Source organism: Trematomus bernacchii, unplaced genomic scaffold (assembly GCF_902827165.1).
Source record: "Trematomus bernacchii unplaced genomic scaffold, fTreBer1.1, whole genome shotgun sequence".
NCBI lineage: Eukaryota > Metazoa > Chordata > Actinopteri > Perciformes > Nototheniidae > Trematomus > Trematomus bernacchii.
Genome location: NW_022987646.1, coordinates 1,516,099 through 1,536,658, shown reverse-complemented (window position 1 = coordinate 1,536,658; position 20,560 = coordinate 1,516,099). Strand labels below are relative to the sequence as shown.

The window sequence follows — 20,560 nt, the reverse complement described above, 5'->3', positions numbered from 1 at the left end:
GCTAGAGACGGGAGCACGTTGATGCAACCTTCCTAGCTGGAGATCTGGCCGCATTTTACAATAACGTCCGTTGGGTCGCCTTAAAAAAAAATATCGCGAATCACAATCGCAATATTTGTCAGAAAAATCGCAATTACATTTTTTCCCAAAATCGTTGCAGCCCTAGTGTGAAGCAGAAATCCTGATACTGATTCCGGTCATCGGCCCCAAAATTGGCGATCGGAGCATCCCTAATTTACTACACTAAGGTATGAGAAAACCTATAAAGAATTACGTAGACAAAATAATAAATACCCTTTTGGTGTTTGTTCAGTGATCTTTTGAATGTGCGAAGACTCTTTGCTGTGTGTGTGTGTGTGTGTGTGTGTGTGTGTGTGTGTGTGTGTGTGTGTGTGTGTGTGTGTGTGTGTGTGTGTGTGTGTGGTGTGTGTGTGTGTGTGTGTGGTGTGTGTGGGTGTGTGTGTGTGTGTGTTGTGTGGTGTGTGTGTGGTGTGTGTGTGTGTGTAGTGTTGTGTGTGTGTGTGTGGGTGTGTGGTGTGTGTGTGTGTGTGTGTGTGTGTGTTGTGTGTGTGTGTGTGTGGTGTGTGTGTGTGTGTGTGTGTGTGTGTGTGTGTGTGTGTGTGTGTCGTGTGTGGTGTGTGTGTGTGTGTGTGTGTGTGTGTGTGTGTGTGTGTGTGGTGTGTGTGTGTGTGTGTGTGTGTGTGTGTTGTGTGTGTGTGTGTGGTGTGTGTGTGTGTGTGTGTGTGTGTGTGTGTGTGTGTGTGTGTGGAAAGTAGCAGGTAATTCTAAGATGAAACAAAATGCAATATAATTGGAACAAAGGCTTTCTAGCAGCAGATCCCACTTCAGCCTTCATTCATTGCCTTTCTCAACATCATTTATTTCCTTTAAAACATCGTCAAGGCTGTCAGCAGGTGTTCGCACAAACAAAACATTTTGATTGCCACCAGAAAATAATAAAGCATTAGTCATTCTTTAGTCGACTTTAGTAATGACACGGGAAGCATTGCTACTTTCTGGCCTTTTTCTTAATGGGATCTTTTACTATTCTAATTTGAGTTTTAATGATACAAATAAAATACTTTGATGTTGGTGTAGTTGCTCCCTTAAGAACTTTTTAGGGCATGTGTGAATGTTTTAATGACGGTTGTAAACGTCTTTGCTGGGTGTTCTAGGCACCTAAAAGCAAAGATATATGCATTTACACCAGCAGGATCCACATGATACAAAGCAGACGTATCGCAGGAGGCTGTATATAGGAACGTTCTGTCCTATGTTTAGTTTTCTAGACCTGTTTTGATCTAGAGCTTTGAGGCAATGAGCAAACTGGAGGTAAAAGATACACAATAAAATACATTTTGACTCTCGCTGAAACAATAAGTGGAGCTTTTAAGAAAATGGGATGAAACAATCTAAGTTGCAAAGGCAACCAGATATATTGCTATAATGTGCCACTTTACACTTTTAAGCTATTTAGGTCTATACTTTTTACCATTTATATTAACCTCAAAGAGAAGCGCACTTTTCAGAGAATATTAGATAGAAATATTTATCATCGGAATATAAAGTATACGGGAAAACACAAATTCAGCAAATAAACACCCGATGTTATAGAATAGTAACTATGAAAAAAATAAATAATAATATGATCACTTTGTGTGTGTGTGCTTGCTCTCACAACACGGCAGGATTCCTCTACATGTTGATGAATTCGGTGTAATAATAATATGAATATAAAAGTGAAAATGTGTGCTCTTGAATTGTTAAAGTTGCAGATACCTACAATCATGTTTATTATTTTCTCTTTTGGTCTTGTCTTTGCTTCAACAAGAAACTCGATCTTGACTTCATTCAAATGAGATCAACAAGCAGCAACGCCACAACAACCTGTTTAAACCTTTTCAAGTTTAAATTCAGTTTCAAAAAGCTTTTCCTACCTGGAGTTGTTTTGTCTACCAACAGACACACACAGGCTAATGCACCTTTCCTACACAGGGACAGCATCAGTGAATAGCACTGCTTTGACTCCGTTTGTGTGCTCTTTAAATGAGAAGACTTTGACCTCTGCCTCTGGGACCCAACCCCCCAAGGTTAACTCGCTTTTTGATTTATTGTACGTTGTTTACGTCTTGTGACTTTTGCTTTTCTCTGTCAATATATGTGGACAAAGTATTGACTTGATATTCTAATACTAGGCCAGCTTTCAATCAAGAACTAAATGTGGATATTGTTGTACTTTTGATAAGGTTCTTGAAAGCAGTGTTTTTCACTTCAGGCTCATCCCCTCTACTTCGTAACCTTAATATTGGTTCTGAATGATATTATCTGATGTTATTTGCCTAGCTTGGACTTTGTCAGGGCATGTGCTTGTCATTTTTGAGAGTTGCTGCTAACATTGGGTTTCCTATGGGCACATTAGTAGAGCTAGCCTGACACCTTGTGGCCAAGAGATGCAAATGTATTTTACATATATTAGATTTGACAATTTCTCTGAGCCTTTGACTGATCAGTGTTGACCGCTGATCTGCTGCCTATAGGTCACTCATGCCATTAAGACCTTTGATTTCCTCAACTTTAACTCCAATTTAATGAAATGAGTTCTCTATAAATGTGTATCAATGACTGCATTCAGTTATGACAGTGATTTGTTGACGGTGTTTCCTTCTGTCCTACCGTTAATCTCTTATGAACTCTGTAGACAGTTTCTTGGATCTGTTTCCTGTTTTATTTAATTTCTGTCTAATTGATTCTTTCTCTTTTTCTCCCTCAATCCGTTTGTTTGATATTCCTTCCCTTCCATTACATTTTTCTCCCCATCATCCATTCGTCCCTTATAGAAACTCAAACGCCTGATTCCTGACGAGGTAGGTTTGCTATTGCGTTCGACCATCACATATGTGCTTGACTCCATTTGTCCTTGTTACCTATAACTCAACTGACAATTATCCATTTCCTGTCATGTTCACAATGTCCGCCACACAAACCTTATCCACAATAACACAAATGTTGTTAAGTGTGTGTTTTGTCCTGTGCTGTACTCACACTGTATGTGCATGCTTTGAGGATGCAGTCATGGAGGATGCCAGTCATACTTATACTAACAGATTATTATTCATTAATCATTTTCCACGGTCACTATGTCAGAATGTGCCAAGATTACATGTATAACCGAAAATGTATGTTCTTCAACACAAGGTTTAGCATATAACCACACAAAGTCATTTTCTTTTACAATTCCTTTATCAAACAACGAGTGTTATGCTCTGCTCGTGTCAGTGCTCACTGCATGTGTGAAATGTCTGTTGGCAAAATGTTTGACGTCTTTAATCCCTAATCCTCGTCCACTTTGTTGAAATGTTTCAACTAAACATAAAATACTAAAACTCATTTACAAATAGCCCTAATGCATTTGATATTTGTTCATTTATTTAACATTGGGAGTTGATTAGGGATTGCCAGCTTGTTGTGTGTCCTTACAGTGATGCTTACACTGTTTATTTTTCTCTCTGACCCCTTTCCTCTAACCCGTGTCATGTTGTCTGATAATCCAGTTGGAGCGTTTCACCAGCATGAGGATGAAGAAGGACAAGGAGAAGCCCGGCCCGGTCCCAAGTCAGCGGCACTCTTCAGCGGCCAACTACGAGATCAACGCTCAGAGTCCAATGCTGCACGATCTTTCAGATGAATCTGTCCTGGACCTGTTCGAACAGATGCTGGTGAGAAAGACTGTGTTGGTTTGTGTGGGAAAGAGTCAGCTTTTGGAGAATGACCCGTTCATCATGTCCTGTGAACAGCCATGGAAACGTGTACATTGTATATTCCTCTCACAGATACCTTCATTATTTCTGTGTTTGCTCCCAATATGTATGCTTTAACACAAATGTGAAGTACTTCCTTTTAAACACAAAACACACATTTCTTGCGACTTAAATGTTTACATTTCTAAAAGTTATGACGTTATCTAATAATTCTCCTCATTATCTTACTTAGCACATCCAAACCTCACACTTTTAGACTTATGTTCCTAGCATCCATTATCATCTCACTGGGGGCTTTATATCCCTTGCCTTCAATTTAGTAAAGACTATAAGAAAAATATCTCATAAAATACAAAGTGATTCCCATTATATTATGCATTTTCTGTTTGTTAATTGCATGAGTCTACAGATTTAAATGTCATCATGCAATGATCATCATCCAACCGTATTTGTCTCTTCTTCTAACTCCCTTCCTCCTGTCTTTCTTCAGGTGGATATGAACCTGAATGGGGAGAAGCAGCAGCCTCTCAGGGCAAAAGACATTATGATCAAACGAGAGATGGTCTCCCAGTACCTCCACACGTCTAAAGCGGTCAGTACCAAAATACACGTTGCTTATACAGAGTGCTTCATGCAAGTTGTTGTTTTTCAACACTCAGAAGAACTAAACTGTTGGGCCTTTACATGCCGTATTGTCCTGTGCTAATGTGCCCCATATGGGTTTTGTCATATTTATTTTTAAAACCAAAGTGATAAAATATATGAAACCAGAAGTATTTTTTAGGCCAAATAAGAAAAGTGATCCGATCATACAGTGACACTATTATATTTGTGGTGGCGTTTTAATCCGTGTCTACATTTAATAGCCACTTCTCTGTCGGGGTTGTGGGTTTTATATATACAGTCTATGGTTTTGACGCGCCTCTCTTTGTTTCCAAACACATTTAGCGGAGATCGTTGTTGAATCAGATCAGCTTTATTAATTGATCCAAACGGCATAGAAACAGGAAGACACATTTCCTCGCTTCATAGTAACTCAAAGTTATCAGTATCAAAAAAGAACAAAAAGAGCACGGTCAAAGGACTTTACCGCTTCCCCTTCTCATCACAATCGGCTGTGTCCCATTGTCCTGCCATATATATAGGCATTTAGACATGCACGTGATACCTGATGCACATTTGGTAACAAATAAGTGAGCCTTAAATTAATATCTTTTAAACCATAGTGTGACTCACAAAAATAAATGATTAAGAGTTTAATGTAAATCCTTATATAATTATTAAGCCTAACATTCAAACCATAATGAATAAATGAAAATGGCTCTAACAATATTTGATTAATTGATTACTCAAATGTGGAGTCAAATGCCTTCCCTTGACTCTGTTCAGGGATCCCTTTCCTTGCAGTTTGTGACTCAAGACTGCTTTGTTATAGACATTATCCAAATATATTCCCTGGTGAATGTAGAATTAATAAAAAGCACAACCAGCATTAGAAAGACCAGCTACCAATGCATAATTGGGTAAATAAAGCAGCAGGTGTAAAATAATCAAACATAGTGAAAGAGAGTAGCTCGAAGGACCTATATACGCAAGCACAGATGGTTCCTAACAGAGTTCATTTAACTGTGAAATAAGCCTATTAAGAGACAATACTGCGCACAGTACCCTTGAAATCTGCTAATCAAAATGTCAATTTAGGCTTAAATGTTGCCCTTGGTGCTCTGCCGCGTGCTTGCTTGTAAAGAGAACACCAATTACAACCTGTAACAAGATGCATATAAATGCAAAAAACAAAGTGATTTTGTGTTTGTTTTTGTTGATTAGGGTCAAAACCAGAAGGAGAGCACCAAATCAGCCATGATGTACATCCAGGAGTTAAAGTCAGACTACAGAGACGTACAGCTGCTGAGCTGTCTGGAATCTCTGCGAGTCTCACTCAACAACAACCCTGTCAGGTAACACACACGCATACATCCATCCATCCATCCATCCATCCATCCATCCATCCATCCATCCATCCATCCATCTATCCATACATCCATACATCCATACATACATCCATACATCCATACATACATACATACATACATACATACATACATACATACATACATACATCCATCCATCCATCCATCCATCCATCTATCCATACATCCATACATCCATACATACATCCATACATCCATACATCCATACATACATACATACATACATACATCCATCCATCCATCCATCCATCCATCCATCCATCCATCCATCCATCCATCCATCCATCCATCTATCCATACATCCATACATCCATACATCCATACATACATCCATACATACATACATACATACATCCATCCATCCATCCATCCATCCATCCATCCATCCATCCATCCATCCATCCATACATCCATACATACATCCATACATATATCCATACATATATCCATACATACATACATACATACATATCGAGGTACACACAGTGTTTATTCATATAACACATCAAACCAGATTCATGCAATAACTCCTTCAAATGAACTGTGTCAATCTCCTTGTGTGATCTCGAGGCCTCGATCCAATTGAAACTTCACTGATCTTTAATTATCCCCATGTAACTTGACAGAACTTAAGCCCTTTTACAAAGAAAGAGAAAAAGCATTGCAGTGTCTTCAGGTGCAAAGGTGATATCATCCTATTTACATATGCTTCACTTGCTAATTAAGAAGCTTTTATTTTAAAAAGCTGACTTAAAGGTAGCAACATTTTGTTCAGTCCCTCACACAGCTGTGGTAGATATGGCCCTACATTTATTTAATTTTTTTCGATTACAATATTCTAGAAACATATATTATTATTCATTTACAACACATCACAACAAAATGGCAGACGGCAATGCAAGTTCAGTTACTTACACAAAACACTGTTTAAGCACTGTGTCAGCGATTCTTCTGTATAAGAGAAAGCCTACAGGCTACAGCGTCAGCTACATACACAACATAACAAGTTATCATTTAGCCAAGAAAATGTAACAACAAATGTGTCATGAAAAGAAAACGCCGTATTTTTCAACATTATGAAGTTGACTTTAACACCAGAAATTCAAGTACTTCATGCTAGTGCTACTCAAATTATACATGCCTAAAAGGACTTTAAGGTTAAGAGTAGGTTCAGTAGGTCTTTGTCACAATTAACGCAGTATCTCTCTCTATTCAGTACGTTCAAAGGAGTACCAAGAAGGCAACAAATAATGCTTTAGCTGAAATGTAAAAAAAAAACACAACACTTTTACATTTGTATTATTATTTCTAACATACAATTGCAAGATAATGTCAATGTGAAAAACCACCAAATAGAAAGTGAGCCATACAATGTGAAAATATGAAAGTACAGTGTATCGATCATGTCCTCTCATCTCTTCCAGTTGGGTGCAGAACTTCGGAGATGAGGGGCTGGCCCTGCTGCTGAATCTGCTTAGAAGACTACAGGACGACAAAGAAGAGTGCTCGTGAGACATTTAAACCACACGATAAGCAATTTCACTCTTTAGCAGTGTGTTTGTAATGTCTTTTTTGTATCTCTACTTTTCTCCACAAACTAGACATATCGGAGTGAAATGTCAACACGAGATCATCCGCTGTCTAAAAGCCTTCATGAACAACAAGGTAAGACAATGTATTATTACATTTACATTGTTGTTGCCTGTAGTTGTAACAGACCAAGTAATAGAATCATTCTAAGCCCATGTTGTGTCCTATCTGCAGTGTAGCACTTCTTCCACTAGAGGGCATAAAGTCAATGTGACCAACTTGGCTGTTCAATACATGCTGTCAATAATAACTCTTGTGCTTTCATTTTTTTTTTTACTTGTGAATGCAACCAACACTAGATAGTTAGCATAAATCTCTCAGGAATCTATCACATTTAATAATTACACATCATTTTAATGAGTGTAAATGATGTGGAGCCTGCAAGAGAAAAATCAATTCTGATGTAAACACTATCATTTTAAACATGAAAGGCTGATCGTTATCTTGCTCATTTAGCTTTCTGTCATCATCACACTTTCTTTCTGTCTTTAGTGCGGCCTAAAATCCATGCTGGAGTCAGTGGAAGGGATTCCTCTGCTGGTCAAAGCCATCAACCCCCGGGTGTCTCACATGATGGTGGACGCTGTCAAGCTGCTTTCTGCCATCTCCATAATGGAACATCCTGAGAACCTGTAGGTGTTAGGGAGATTCTGACACCATGTCCTTTTAATATAATGTACAGAAATGATGACCCTGGAAAACCAATTATTGTTCACCGTTCAAAGTCTAATGTTTTCTGTTGGCAATTAGGAATAATCCAGCATTTTATATTTATAACTGAACATACTTTTGTCTCTTTCACCTGTATGTCAGGTTTCAATTAAAACTGTCAAGCAAAGTGACAGAATGCACTTTTTTCTGCATTCATTATTTTCAAGGCAAATGTAGTATTTGTGTATTAATATTTGATGTAACAACTAGAGATGCACCTATTCTAGATACTGAGCCGATACACATTTTTAACTGGTGATTGTTCTTTTAAATCAAGTCAAAGTCAACTTTATTGTCAATCTCAAAATATGTTTGTACACACAGAAAGATCAAATTACTGTTTCCCACAGTCCCGAGATATACAAAAAACACACATTAAAGTACAAGAACACTCAATATTTACAAAAAACCCACAAAATAACCGTTTACTTCAAGTAAGCAGGATATATATATCAAAAAAGATGATGTACATAGTGCAAATGAGAGTGCAAAAAATAACTGAATAGCGTCTTTAAAAGCCATTTCATCCTGCTACAACAACTACCTATACTTATTGCCCACTCACTACTAATGATACTAAAGATTGATTAAGCATCTCCACTCAGTCTATTTCCTTTCTTATCCAAAATGTGAGACAAAGAGCTCCTCACTGTCCATGGAGCACATAATGCTGGAAAATGGAGGTGATTATTTCTCCAACATCCTAGAGTGGCCCCATTTCTGGAGAGACATTGTATGTAACACTCCCACACGGTCAAAATGTTCTTTCATTTGTATACAAACCACATGTGCATGCCGCTACCCATTGTGCTCCTTCATCCCTGAGGTATGCCAGGGACTGCTTCAGGGTCTGCCTGCAAATAACTGAAAGGACATTTATCGGGTGCTAAACTGATGCACAAAACAGACACTGCCATGGATGAATGTCATCTCATTTGCCAATAGGCTGAGGGCAACTTGGCATGATTCGGCCATTAACATTAAGTCTGTGCCTCTCTAGTAACAGCATATAGCAATGTTTTATATCAGATGCATAATTGTCTGTTTTTGTTGCAGTCATGAGCGTGTTTTGGAGGCCATCACAGAGGAGGCAGAGAGACAGGACATCGAAAGGTTCCAGCCTCTCCTTTCTGGCATGAGAAATCACAACATCGCTCTAAAGGTGCACATCCACACGCACTTTACAAATGATAAATCCCCACATGTATTCTTGTTGATAAAAGACACAGACCCAATTGCATTTGATAGACAGCCCTAGTCAATGCAATCTGCCCTGTAAAAGACTGACTCAGCAGATACTTATTGTGTTTTGTATTAAAGTTATTAATAATTCCAGTTAGTCTGAATTGTGAAGCTAACTTTCCGGCGTGTTTTCAACAGGGTGGCTGCATGCAGCTAATCAACGCCTTGATAAGCCGCGGAGAAGAGCTGGACTTCAGGATCCATATTCGCTCTGAACTGCTGAGATTGGGACTCAGAGAGCTGCTGACGGTACAGAAAAAAACTCTCTTTTGATGTTTTCAAAGTGACTCTCTAACAACACACACAAGTACTTACTCTTCATGTCTCTCTCTCTCTCTTGATGCCTCTGTCTTGCTTATGCTGTGAATTTTTTTCTCTCAACTGTCCTTACTCAATGTTTGTCACATTCTCCCTGTCATTCTCCCGCTTGCCTTTTCATCCCTCCGCCTGTATCCCATCGCTCTCTCTGCAGGAGGTGCGGAAGATAGAAAACGAAGAGCTGAGGGTGCAACTCACCGTGTTTGATGAGCAGGCTGAAGATGACTCTGAGGACCTCAAAGCACGTCTTGATGACATCCGCATTGAGATGGAATATCCTTCCACTGGGCAAAAATGTTCCCTCAGGGTCAACTTTTTGAGCTTGAAAATCTATATACGTGGTTACGACATAACTTTGCATGCTTGTGTTTTCACTTTTACTTTATTTGCTAGAGTCAAAGGAATAACTTTTATAATGTTTTGAAAGAATATGTACAAACAAATAGGAAATAGCAATGCACGTGTCCCTTTACTATAAAATTAGTTTTCAAGGAGCAATCCACACAAAATCTGATTTCTCTTTTCTTCCCTGTTATAAACCCGACCCCTTACTTTTTTTCGTAACAGAAATGAATATTTTCATACTTGATAAGCATAATCTTTCAGGCTCTAGGGGCAGTGTAACCCTGTCTGACTTTTTTTCAGCCAAATCCGTCTTTGCCAATTAGCAGCTCACAGACATTTGCTACTCATCTGCAGTGCGGTAAAAACAGCAAAACATCCAACCACTGGTGGACTTTGACATTGCTTTGCTGCAGGTCAGAACCATCTGTTCTTTAATTTTTGTACAGATAAGAGTCAGTCCAATTGCTGCTAAGTTGTGTGCAGCTCAATTCTTCGCCAATATGATCTCTCCCTTTTAAACGTTATGTCTATCATGATGTGACTGGTTTGACAAAAAGCATGTTTACAGATTAAGATTTAAAAGGACTTGTGTTCTTTATCACACAGCACTTACTGTTTAAGGCTTTTTGACTCGGTGTGACATCCAGGATGGACAGGGATCTTTGTTAGAAAGTCATTCTTACTACTACAGCACACTTTGATTAACAGCTTAAAAAATTATTCAAACAACTCCTGTAATTCTGTGTGCAGTCTGTGGCTTGCAATAATATGTTTCAACACCAGGTGTCTCCTAGGGCTAACCAACACAGTGTAAACACAGTCTTACTGCAGCATTGAATAACCACTGAGGTCAAATTATTTTTGAAACCTAAACATATTTGTGTGATATAACTGGTTGTGGTAGTTGTACAAGACATGTTAGAATCTCATCGTGTCTATACAACAAAGTGTATAAGAAGGGATTAAAAGCCTGGTCTCTAGTTCACTGTAGATTCTGAACTCATACATGATATTCAGTGTTCAGGTTTGTTGCTCCAAGCCTTGTAAATGGTGTATATACAGCAAAAGTTACTGCAAGACTATTCAGAATAGTCACTTTGTGTTAAAGATGTTGTGTATATTTAAAAAAATGTAGAACTCTTTTATTGTATTATGTTAATTAAGCCTTAACTGCTTTTGCTTCACTGATGTGAGGGAAGTGTTTGAGATCCTAGTCAACACAGTGAAGGACTCCAAGGGAGAAACCCACTTCCTGTCCATGATGCAGCACCTGCTGCTAGTCCGTAATGACTACTTGGCCAGGTAACACACGGACATATACACACTCATACATGTCAATTCCCTCTCACACCTGCACCGACCCAGCCACTCACATATTAGAGCTGAAATGGTGATATAGGTTTTGTGATGAGACTACATACATTCTATCATTATCATACGTTGAATGTCATTTGTGGGTGAAAATTACAATGAGGGTAATTATTCAAATGGTCTGAATAATTGTGAATTCAGAGAAACACTGCATGTAGCAAAAGGCAAATATGCAGAGATTGACTCTAGAATAAGAATTCAGATTCCCAATTGCAGCCTGATGCAAGCCATATCATAAAGACAGTAGTCATGTCACAGTCACTGGCAATTGATTTTGCAGTTTCAATGCAGTCCCATAAAAGTAAAGCAAAACAATCAAGGCAAAAGGAATTGAAGAAGTAGTTGTCCTCCTCTCCCTTCTCTCAGTCCTGTCCTCCATTTGCTGTTTGTTTTCAAGAGCACCGTTCAAAGGCTGAGAAATTAATACATGCAAAGAAGTCCAATTCCATTTTAATAGAAATGAACGCCATCACCTCTTATCACCAGAAATATGCTAATGTCTCTCCCTGTGTCTTCCAAAGCCCTTGGGGGTTTAGCTGGGGAAACAGAGGAGAGGAGAAGAGTGAATAATTGAATGACAAGACGGGGATAGAATAATGTTAAGGAAGTGGAGAGTTGTACGGCATAGTGTTCGCACATTTGTACACGCATGTCCACTTTCACAGTCAGCAACACACGAGAGGAATGTGTTTGCTTTACTGAACATCACAGAAAACAGGCAAACACTCACAACAGCCTGCCCAGGCATGCACACATTTGATGTTGTAGTGTTGATGGTCAGTGTTGCCGTGATGCTATCAGACAGGCAGGAGATTGTGGTTTATTTTTAACACAGTTTGGGGAATAAATTGTGAGGCTTGAATAGGTAGGTTGGACCAAACAAATGGTCCCAGCTGAGGTCTTTTTCACCTCCCCTCTCTTCCATCCCTCCCTCTTTCCTGTCCTGCTTCCTCCATCCAGGTGATCTGTGATCCACAACAGAGGTGGTCTGTAATGGACTCCTCAGAGAGGCAGGAAGTGAGGGGAGGGAGAGCTGTATCGTGGCAGAAAATACCGCTTGATTAATTACAGTGATGAGGAGAGAAGCGAGGTGGAGGGCGAGACTATAATGAAGAAGAAATTGAGAGTTGAAGCAAATTGCTAGGTAGATGTTGAGGGAATGAGGGAGAGACGTACAGGGAAAAGGAGGGTTTGCATTTGTGTAGGAATGAATGAAAGAGCACCTGCTGATTTGCTCTTACAGTTTCTCAAGCTCAAGTGGAAATGGTTGCCTGAGGATCTAACAGAATACTTAAATGCACTTAAATGTATTTCCATACCTCTAGTCATGCACATACTAAGCATGTACACGGACCGCAAACAGCCTTATAGATTTAAAAATGTAATGACACGTATATGTATTTTATAATTTTTCAAAATGTGTATAACCTCAGGTCTACCAACCACATTTCTCCTATTATATCTAATAAGTAAACATGGTCAGACTTGTAATACATGCCAGCTCTAAGATGTAGCCAAACAAACATGTCTCAGTTTTACAGAAAGACACTAGATGTCTCTCTCGCTCCACGGATAAATCTAAGCTTTACAAAAAAAAAACCTTGAAGTATATTGAAGGAGTGGAATAAGTGTTAGACAAAGGCAGAATGACTTAGAGAGACGAGATGCAGGGAGACAGAATAAATAAAGTATTGAGTTTGTGACTCTGAGAGCATCTAATGGGGTCAGGGAAAAAGACACCTCCAAAATGGAGTGTCTGTGTGAAGCTGGTTTGATCAGACACGGGGCGCTGGACATACACCAACACACTCTCAAGAACACAGTTGCACACAATCAATCATTGTGACAAGAAACTCAAACTGTCATGGTCACACAGACAGCCAATCTCAGTAGCAGACAGAGACAAAGTGACGAAGCATGTGTGTTCACACAAATGAACCTACTTTCATCTCTTCAGTCCCATGCCCCGCTCAACATTATGTTCTTATTAATGCAGGCTACACTGGTATAGAATAAATATTTGTTATAAAACATTTGCTATAAATGTCATTGTGGTCGAAACGTGAAGTACTGTATGGTGTGGAAAGTGACACATTCCTTTTTCCCCCAGCATCACATACTAACTGTCGTCCATTGTTTTTCCATCCTTCTCATCATCTTCCCATTTTCTCTCTCCACTTCTTTCTCTCCGTCTTCTACTCCATCTCTCTGTAAATCTGTCACTCTCTCCATCCTGCAGGCCTCAGTACTACAAGTTGATAGACGAGTGTATTGCTCAGGTTGTGCTTCACAGAAATGGAGCGGACCCGGACTTCAAGTGCCGTAGCATCGGCTTCAACATCGAAGGCTTGATAGGTGAGTTTCATGGACCAGAAAACACATATGATATTACGTTTCCTTTTCTCAAGTATACATGACGCCTTCTTGCTCATCAACAAACACTCTAAAAAATGAAGAGCCATATTCATTTTCACAGTCATTAAACTAAAACACTGTGGCTCAGTGCTGTGCGAGTTGAACCTTCAACCATGTTTCACTTCTGGCCAGCCCCACCCACAAACCCTGACATGATTATACCTGGCCTATGTGATTTAACCTTGGTCATAATACAGTGTACAATTCCATGGTTGTCAATTGTGCAGTTGTACAGTACAACCACAGGGTGGAGCCAGAGTGGAAGAGTGTACCTTTGAGCTGAATTGTGCTACAGGTTTTACAGTAACTGGTTGGTGGTAAAATATGATCTTTAGCTAAGGGTGTGATTTTACTATATAGTAGGTGAGATTCATCTGATATCTCCAACGTTTGATCCCTGACACACAATTGGTTTTATGTAAACTCTCAGGCGCTTGTGGTGAATGTGTTAATACTAGAAACAGGTATGAATTCAGCAAGGCCCAGGTACATGTGTTCATGTGCCTTTTGAATAAGTTCACAAGTGTTTTAATTGGGCATCAAAGTTGTGATTATTCCTCCTTTTCAAACGGGCCATTTAAAGATCCTGTCCTGATGTCCTTTCAACTGGAGTAAAAAGGACCATTTTAGAGATTTCTTCTTGATAATAAAATAGGCTAGGCTTAAGCAGTTTGAGTCAATCAAATCAAGTTGAGTACTTTCCAAAGTCACTGCCTTTTCAGTACAATGTTCCCTCTTTGTGTTGCTATGCCTTTGCTGCAGCTCAGCAAGAAAACACTTTTGGAGAAAACTGTTTCAGGGGAAACAGAAAAAAGGAATTCTAGGAAGACTTTGGAGGGTTCTCACTTGATTTGATTAACACAGACTGCTGGAGCCTCATATTGGCTTCAGATAAATATGTTTTTGCACAGAACGCTGACTGTATAGTTTTCCCTCTATCACTTCCATTGCAAGCACATTTGGAAACGATCTTTAATGGCTAGTAGTGGTTACAGCAAGTTATTTAAAGCCATTTGATGCACATGTATGCACACAATTATAGTTTTAAGACGGATTTAAAAAAAAAAAAAAATGGTAAACCTTGTGAACCTATCATAAGTGGCTGTGAGCGAGACACAGAATGCCTACCAGCTACTGGAATAACATAACAGACTTTTCCTCGGGCATCAAGAAAGCATTATGATGGCCCCTGATCCATGTCATTTCCTGGCCCTTTTCTTTTTACACACACATGAAATGCTGAATTTGGCAAGTGCATGTGGAACTGTGGACTTGAGTGACAGCACTACAAACTGACTAGGATACACCTGCTGACTATAGTAAACCAAACCAGAGCATAATGGAGTTGCAGGCCATGTCTCAAGAGTTCAATACTCCTTTATGGCGGGTCTCCGTTGCTCACCGCAGGAGGCTCTAATTGCACTGCTTCTAAATGGGTCCTGACATACACACAAACTGGCTGGCCTCCTTTAATGCTGCCAGAGTTATTATCGGTGGAAAGCAGCCCAATTCTGCCCTGCATGCATTATTTAGTGTTTTTCTTTGAACTCTGAAATTCAGCACAGTTTTCTCCCCATATTCTGGCTCCCTTAGTGCTCTCTATTCCAAGTTTGTCCCATTTAGCCTTGCCACCATGACAGAAGTAACAACCCCCCCTTCTTCCATTACGCATCCAATAACCATGTAAACTCATACAAATGCACGCTCTGAAATTGTGTGTGGGTTGGCATATTATTGTGAAGTCCTTTCATCTGGCAAAATCTTCTCTCTCACAAAATAGATTTCCCATTTTTTGCTCTGCCTAGCCTATCTAGATATAAGGAAACCTCCACTTCTTTTTCCACCTGCCATATTTTCAGACTCAAACTTTATCTCTTCACAATCTGTATATCTCACTTTCTATAAGTTATTCCATTACTTCATTTACTATTTAGCTTTTTCCAGCTCTTCTATCTCTGCTATCTATCTGTTTGATCCCTCTCCTGGGATCATGATTAGCTGTCTTTCATCCGGTGACTTTGTGGCATCCATCTTCATGTTAATGAGTTTATTTTACGGCACCGCCCTGCACTTATTCTGCAAAGGAACCCTATTGGTCAGCATGTGTCCTTCTCACCTGGTCCTATACCAAGAAGAACCTCTGATAGTGGATTACTTTAACACTGTTTATATAGTATTTTAGTTTTTTATATATATAAAAATTATTATAAAATGGTGTCAGATGTATTTTGTGTGCTTCCCACCTCTCTTGCACAGACACACAGCCAGACAAAGGTGTATGTATTGGATGTTTTAAAAGGTAATGATGTGTAGAAGCAGAATGCAACAGATGGCACCCTGTTGTAATGAGATGCCTCCACAATCTTCTCACAGATCTGACTTTGAGTGGTGTGATAAGGGAGAAACAGGGAGACCGATAGGATGCTTTCTTTGTGTGTATGCATCTGTTTGTGAATGTGTATCTGGGCGCACCGCATGTGCCAGACTGAAGGGTGCGATGTCTTCACTTCCAGACGTGTGCAGGTGCATTGTCTGAAACCCTTATCTTACCCACCACCTTTTTTTTTCTCTTTCTCTTTTCCATTATTCTGTCCTCTCTCTGTTGTCCGCAGACAACATGGTGGACCAAACCAAGGTAGAAACAAGCGAGGCCAAGGCATCTGAGCTGGAAAAGAAGGTGAAACGCACTCACAATGATTCACGTTAAATAACCAGACATGCTCACACAAGCAACAGCAAGTCACACACAGACATATTTTGACGTCATCCCAGAAAGCACTCAAGTCACAATCAAAAAAGATTCATACATTGTTAAAGCCAACATCTCCCGCTCACACACATTGAGATTGTAATGAAATTCTATGCGACCAGTGTTTGTCTGACATGAGATGACAAATAAGAAAAAAGGGATGGACAGAGGGTGAGTGAGAAATGATAATTCATGTGTCCGACAGACAAATACTCTATAGGCTAGCAAATAACACACACACACACACACACACACACACACACACACACACACACACACACACACACACACACACACACACACACACACACACACACACACACACACAGACAGGGGGGTAAATGCCTTGATTGCGACGCGCTGCTGGCCTGATGTTCCTGTTCCAGTGACAGGATAATTGCAAAGAGAGAGCTGCAACTAGCCTTCATTCAGGCATGCATAAAGACACACACTCGCATTGGATCATATCCATTTATCCACGCACATCCACACAAGCACACATTACATGAACACACTTGGATTCATTGACACACACACACACACACCATAGTGCTAGGGGTAATTGCAGGCAGTCTCTTTGGCAGGAATTAGGGATGAGGCTGTCAGGACGCTGACAGCTAGAGTAACGGATCTGCTGTCGGAAATGAAATGAAACGGCCATGTGTGTCTGTGTGTTCATGTTGTCATCTGTTTGGATACTCTTATCCTGTTTGTCAAGTGTCCTAGAAGAAAACACTTGACAATTTATGAAAGTGGGGACATTAAACTAGGGTACCAAAATGCTCTTTTTTTCCCTTTAAAAAAAAAATGCATATGCTTAAAATGAAAGAGAGACGGTGAACTAATACAAGTGCACTAAAGCATTCTAACTCAATAATTGACACTAATTACCAGTACAATTATATAATGAATCTGAAAGCACTAGACTGTAAGAATGGCTTCTACTGGTCTTTGAGCTAGAAAAAGTGCTGCAGCAAGAGAGGGAGACTAAAAGCTTTTGCATGCTTTGCTCCCATATTTCAGTCGAGGAGCCGTGGTGTTTTGGTAACTTTGGGCTTGATATCGATGCTCTGCATTTTATGTTGAGCTTTTATTGCTCTTCAGTCATCCTTTAAATTCAATTGTATAGAAAAGGATCTTTCGTTTGAAGACCTCTAGCTCTAACCTAATCCTGTAATAGAACCCCTCCCAAAACACCCATTATTTGCCATTATTTTATACCAAGAATGCTGTAAAATATTTAATATATTCCTTTGGTAATTCATTTCTAATACTATTCAGTATTGAATTTGAATTCAATCATTCAATTAAAATAATATTTTTAGGGTAAATGTACGTTTATTGTTTTGGTATCAGTTACATGATACCAAAAGTTGGCACAAAAGTCCTTTATATTTGCTGACTAGAGTCTGTGCCTAATAACCAGGGGAAGAGTTTAGTCTGACAGGTGGATATGAACAAGTTGCACGCATTTAACTGAATATTCATAAAACATACACATCACCAACACTATTTTCTCAACAATAGCACCGTATCTGTGCAGTCCTGTTGCCAATTGGATCGTTTGTTAGTGCCTGAGAGAATATTTTTTGCCCGCCTCAAGAGAATTCTTCTTGGAATTGAGCACTGCACAACAATGGAAAAGCCAACAAAAAGTCTACTGTGCACTTCAAGAATACTGCAACTAAGCCTGTCCCTCTCTATGACTTTCCACACGTGTATTAGCTGGATGCAGAGCTGACATCACGCCACGAGTTGCAGGTGGAGCTGACGAAACTGGAGGGTGACTATGAGCAGAAGCTGCAGGACTTGAGCCAAGAGAAGGAACAGCTGGCCAATTCGAAGCTGGACCGAGAAAAGGAGAACCAGGGACTGCAACTACAGCTAGGCACTCTGCAACAGCAGGTACACAAACACATACTTACCTTTCTTGAATTCAAATAACTCCAAGTATAAAAATAGAACTGCTTGCATTTTAAGAGAAGTATTTGCTGAGTGGATTCATCTTACAATACACACCTACATCTATTTAAAAGGTGAGCTGAACCTGACACTTCATACAGACAAGGTGACCAGCTCCAACAGACTTCATACAGTACTTCCATCATTGTTTGATGCCGTAGACAATACAAAAGAACCAGAACATTAGAACACGTCCATAAAGATTGAGTCAGATAATTGAATCAGTGAGTTAATGGAACCACACACCCACACAAAACAGAAACTTCTGCCAGAGCTGCAAGAAGTGAAATATTTTGAGCCTTCGATGAATACAATATTGCAGAAGTCTAAGCACCAAAAAGTTGTCCAACATCTATGCACACCCACACAAACACAGAAGCCCCCTGGCCTTAAATGAGTTGGCCAACTGCCAGCATGGCATGAAAATAGGAAACAAACTAAAAGGATATTGTGAGAATAAGCCAAATCCTTTAGAGATTAAGAAACTCAATAAAAAAAAGTGGAAAGTGGGGGAATTGGAGTATAAAGAGTGACTAAAGGGAGAAGAAAGAAGAAAATGATGGAGATGGCACAAACTGAATGTTTTAAGGCCAAGATACACACACTGGGAATGTGTTGTTGTATGTGTGTGTGTGTGTGTGTGTACACTCATCCAGTAGGGAGGCAAAGATGAGGATTGTTTAGCTGTCAGTGTCCTGCTGCCACACCAGCTGGACTCTGCCTCACAGTGACACCCGAACTCACAAACACACCAAGTGACCCAGAACAGTCTGCCTCTGTGCATGTGTGCTCATGACCACGTGAAGATTTTCCGCTGTGTGTTTGTGTGCGTGTCAGTCAGCGAGAGAACTACACAGCTTCCAAAATGAGCTTCATCCAAAGTGGCTGATGCCAGCAGAGTCATCGTCTCACCACACAAAAGTCCTAACACACATATGCACACACAGTTGTCCGATGCATCAACAGCATCACAGCCAGGCATCAGACAAGCTTCTCATACTAAGATGGCTCACTTCCTCTGTGTTTGAGGCGCTTGCCCATCCAAGATTTCTTCACATGTAGAGATCTCTCACTGTCCCTCCGTGTGAAGGCTGTGCCCAACTCTTCATCTGCTGCCCTCACTAAGAAAGCTTGCCTCCAAGGCCCTTTATGTCCGTCGCTGTCTTCTTTTCAAAGTCTGAGGAAACGACACAAACAATTTGGTTACGCTTCAGACAGACACGCTTTCACAGGCACACTGTTCACACTCAACACACCTTATGTAAGTCGAACACACCCAGTGAATCAACTTCTCTGTACTACGCTCCGAGTTGTGTAAAGTATACTCCATCTCAAAGCACCGTCCTTGCAGAGGCCAATATTAGCTGGCTGATTTTAATGACTTGGACCGTTTTTCTCAAGAGTTGTGCCTCACTGATGTAAATACTGAGATTAGTAATTCAGTGTGGAAATAAAAAAAATCATTTCACGCTCACTTTAAATTAATTTGAGTTTTTCCTCTTAAAAACTTTTTTCGTTTGATTTCCTCTTTGGACTTAATTCCCCCTGTTATGTTTTTCTCTTTGTGACTTGTCCTCCATCCTCTCCCCATCTCTCCCAAAACTCAATCCTTCCCATGCTTTAATATCCCTCTCTACGTCACTCTTTCTTTCTCTCAAATCTAATCACTCTGTCGGCTGGCCATTCTTTTGAAATGGTGGAGATTGCCAAAGCTATACACAATAATGAGCAATTCAAGGAATTAACAATATACAGTCAAGTCGTTCGTCATACTTGCATATACATACTACATACATACATACATACATATACGATACATACATACATACATAGTATATCGAGTCATATTATGATTCAAATGTATGATAACATCCTTCATTACTCTCCTGCAGATTGAAAAGCTGTCTAAAGATCTGGAAGAGGCTAAGACGAGAGGTTGTCACAAGTTACTGTTCCCGGCCAACACCAGTTTGCGCCTCCACCTCCCGCCCCCTCCTCTCCCAGGCCAGAATGCAGGTATGCCCCATCCACCTCCACCCCCGCCCCTACCTGGCCAGACAGGCAATATGCCTGGGTCCCCTCCCCCTCCTCCTTTACCGGGTCAAGCG

The 20,560-nt window shown here is 40.0% G+C and overlaps 1 protein-coding gene across 1 annotated transcript in view; it reads left to right on the top strand.

Moving 5' to 3' along the window:
- Window positions 1–20,560, top strand: part of LOC117485399 (protein diaphanous homolog 1) — a 96,189-nt gene that overhangs the window by 17,797 nt on the left and 57,832 nt on the right. Inside the window, 15 exon segments of the mRNA XM_034133920.1 lie at window positions 2,838–2,864; window positions 3,552–3,716; window positions 4,249–4,350; window positions 5,586–5,716; window positions 7,174–7,257; window positions 7,351–7,414; window positions 7,832–7,971; window positions 9,107–9,212; window positions 9,431–9,541; window positions 9,765–9,883; window positions 11,141–11,257; window positions 13,566–13,681; window positions 16,354–16,418; window positions 18,216–18,395; window positions 20,345–20,560. Of these exon segments, the coding sequence (XP_033989811.1) occupies window positions 2,838–2,864; window positions 3,552–3,716; window positions 4,249–4,350; window positions 5,586–5,716; window positions 7,174–7,257; window positions 7,351–7,414; window positions 7,832–7,971; window positions 9,107–9,212; window positions 9,431–9,541; window positions 9,765–9,883; window positions 11,141–11,257; window positions 13,566–13,681; window positions 16,354–16,418; window positions 18,216–18,395; window positions 20,345–20,560 (1,743 nt within the window).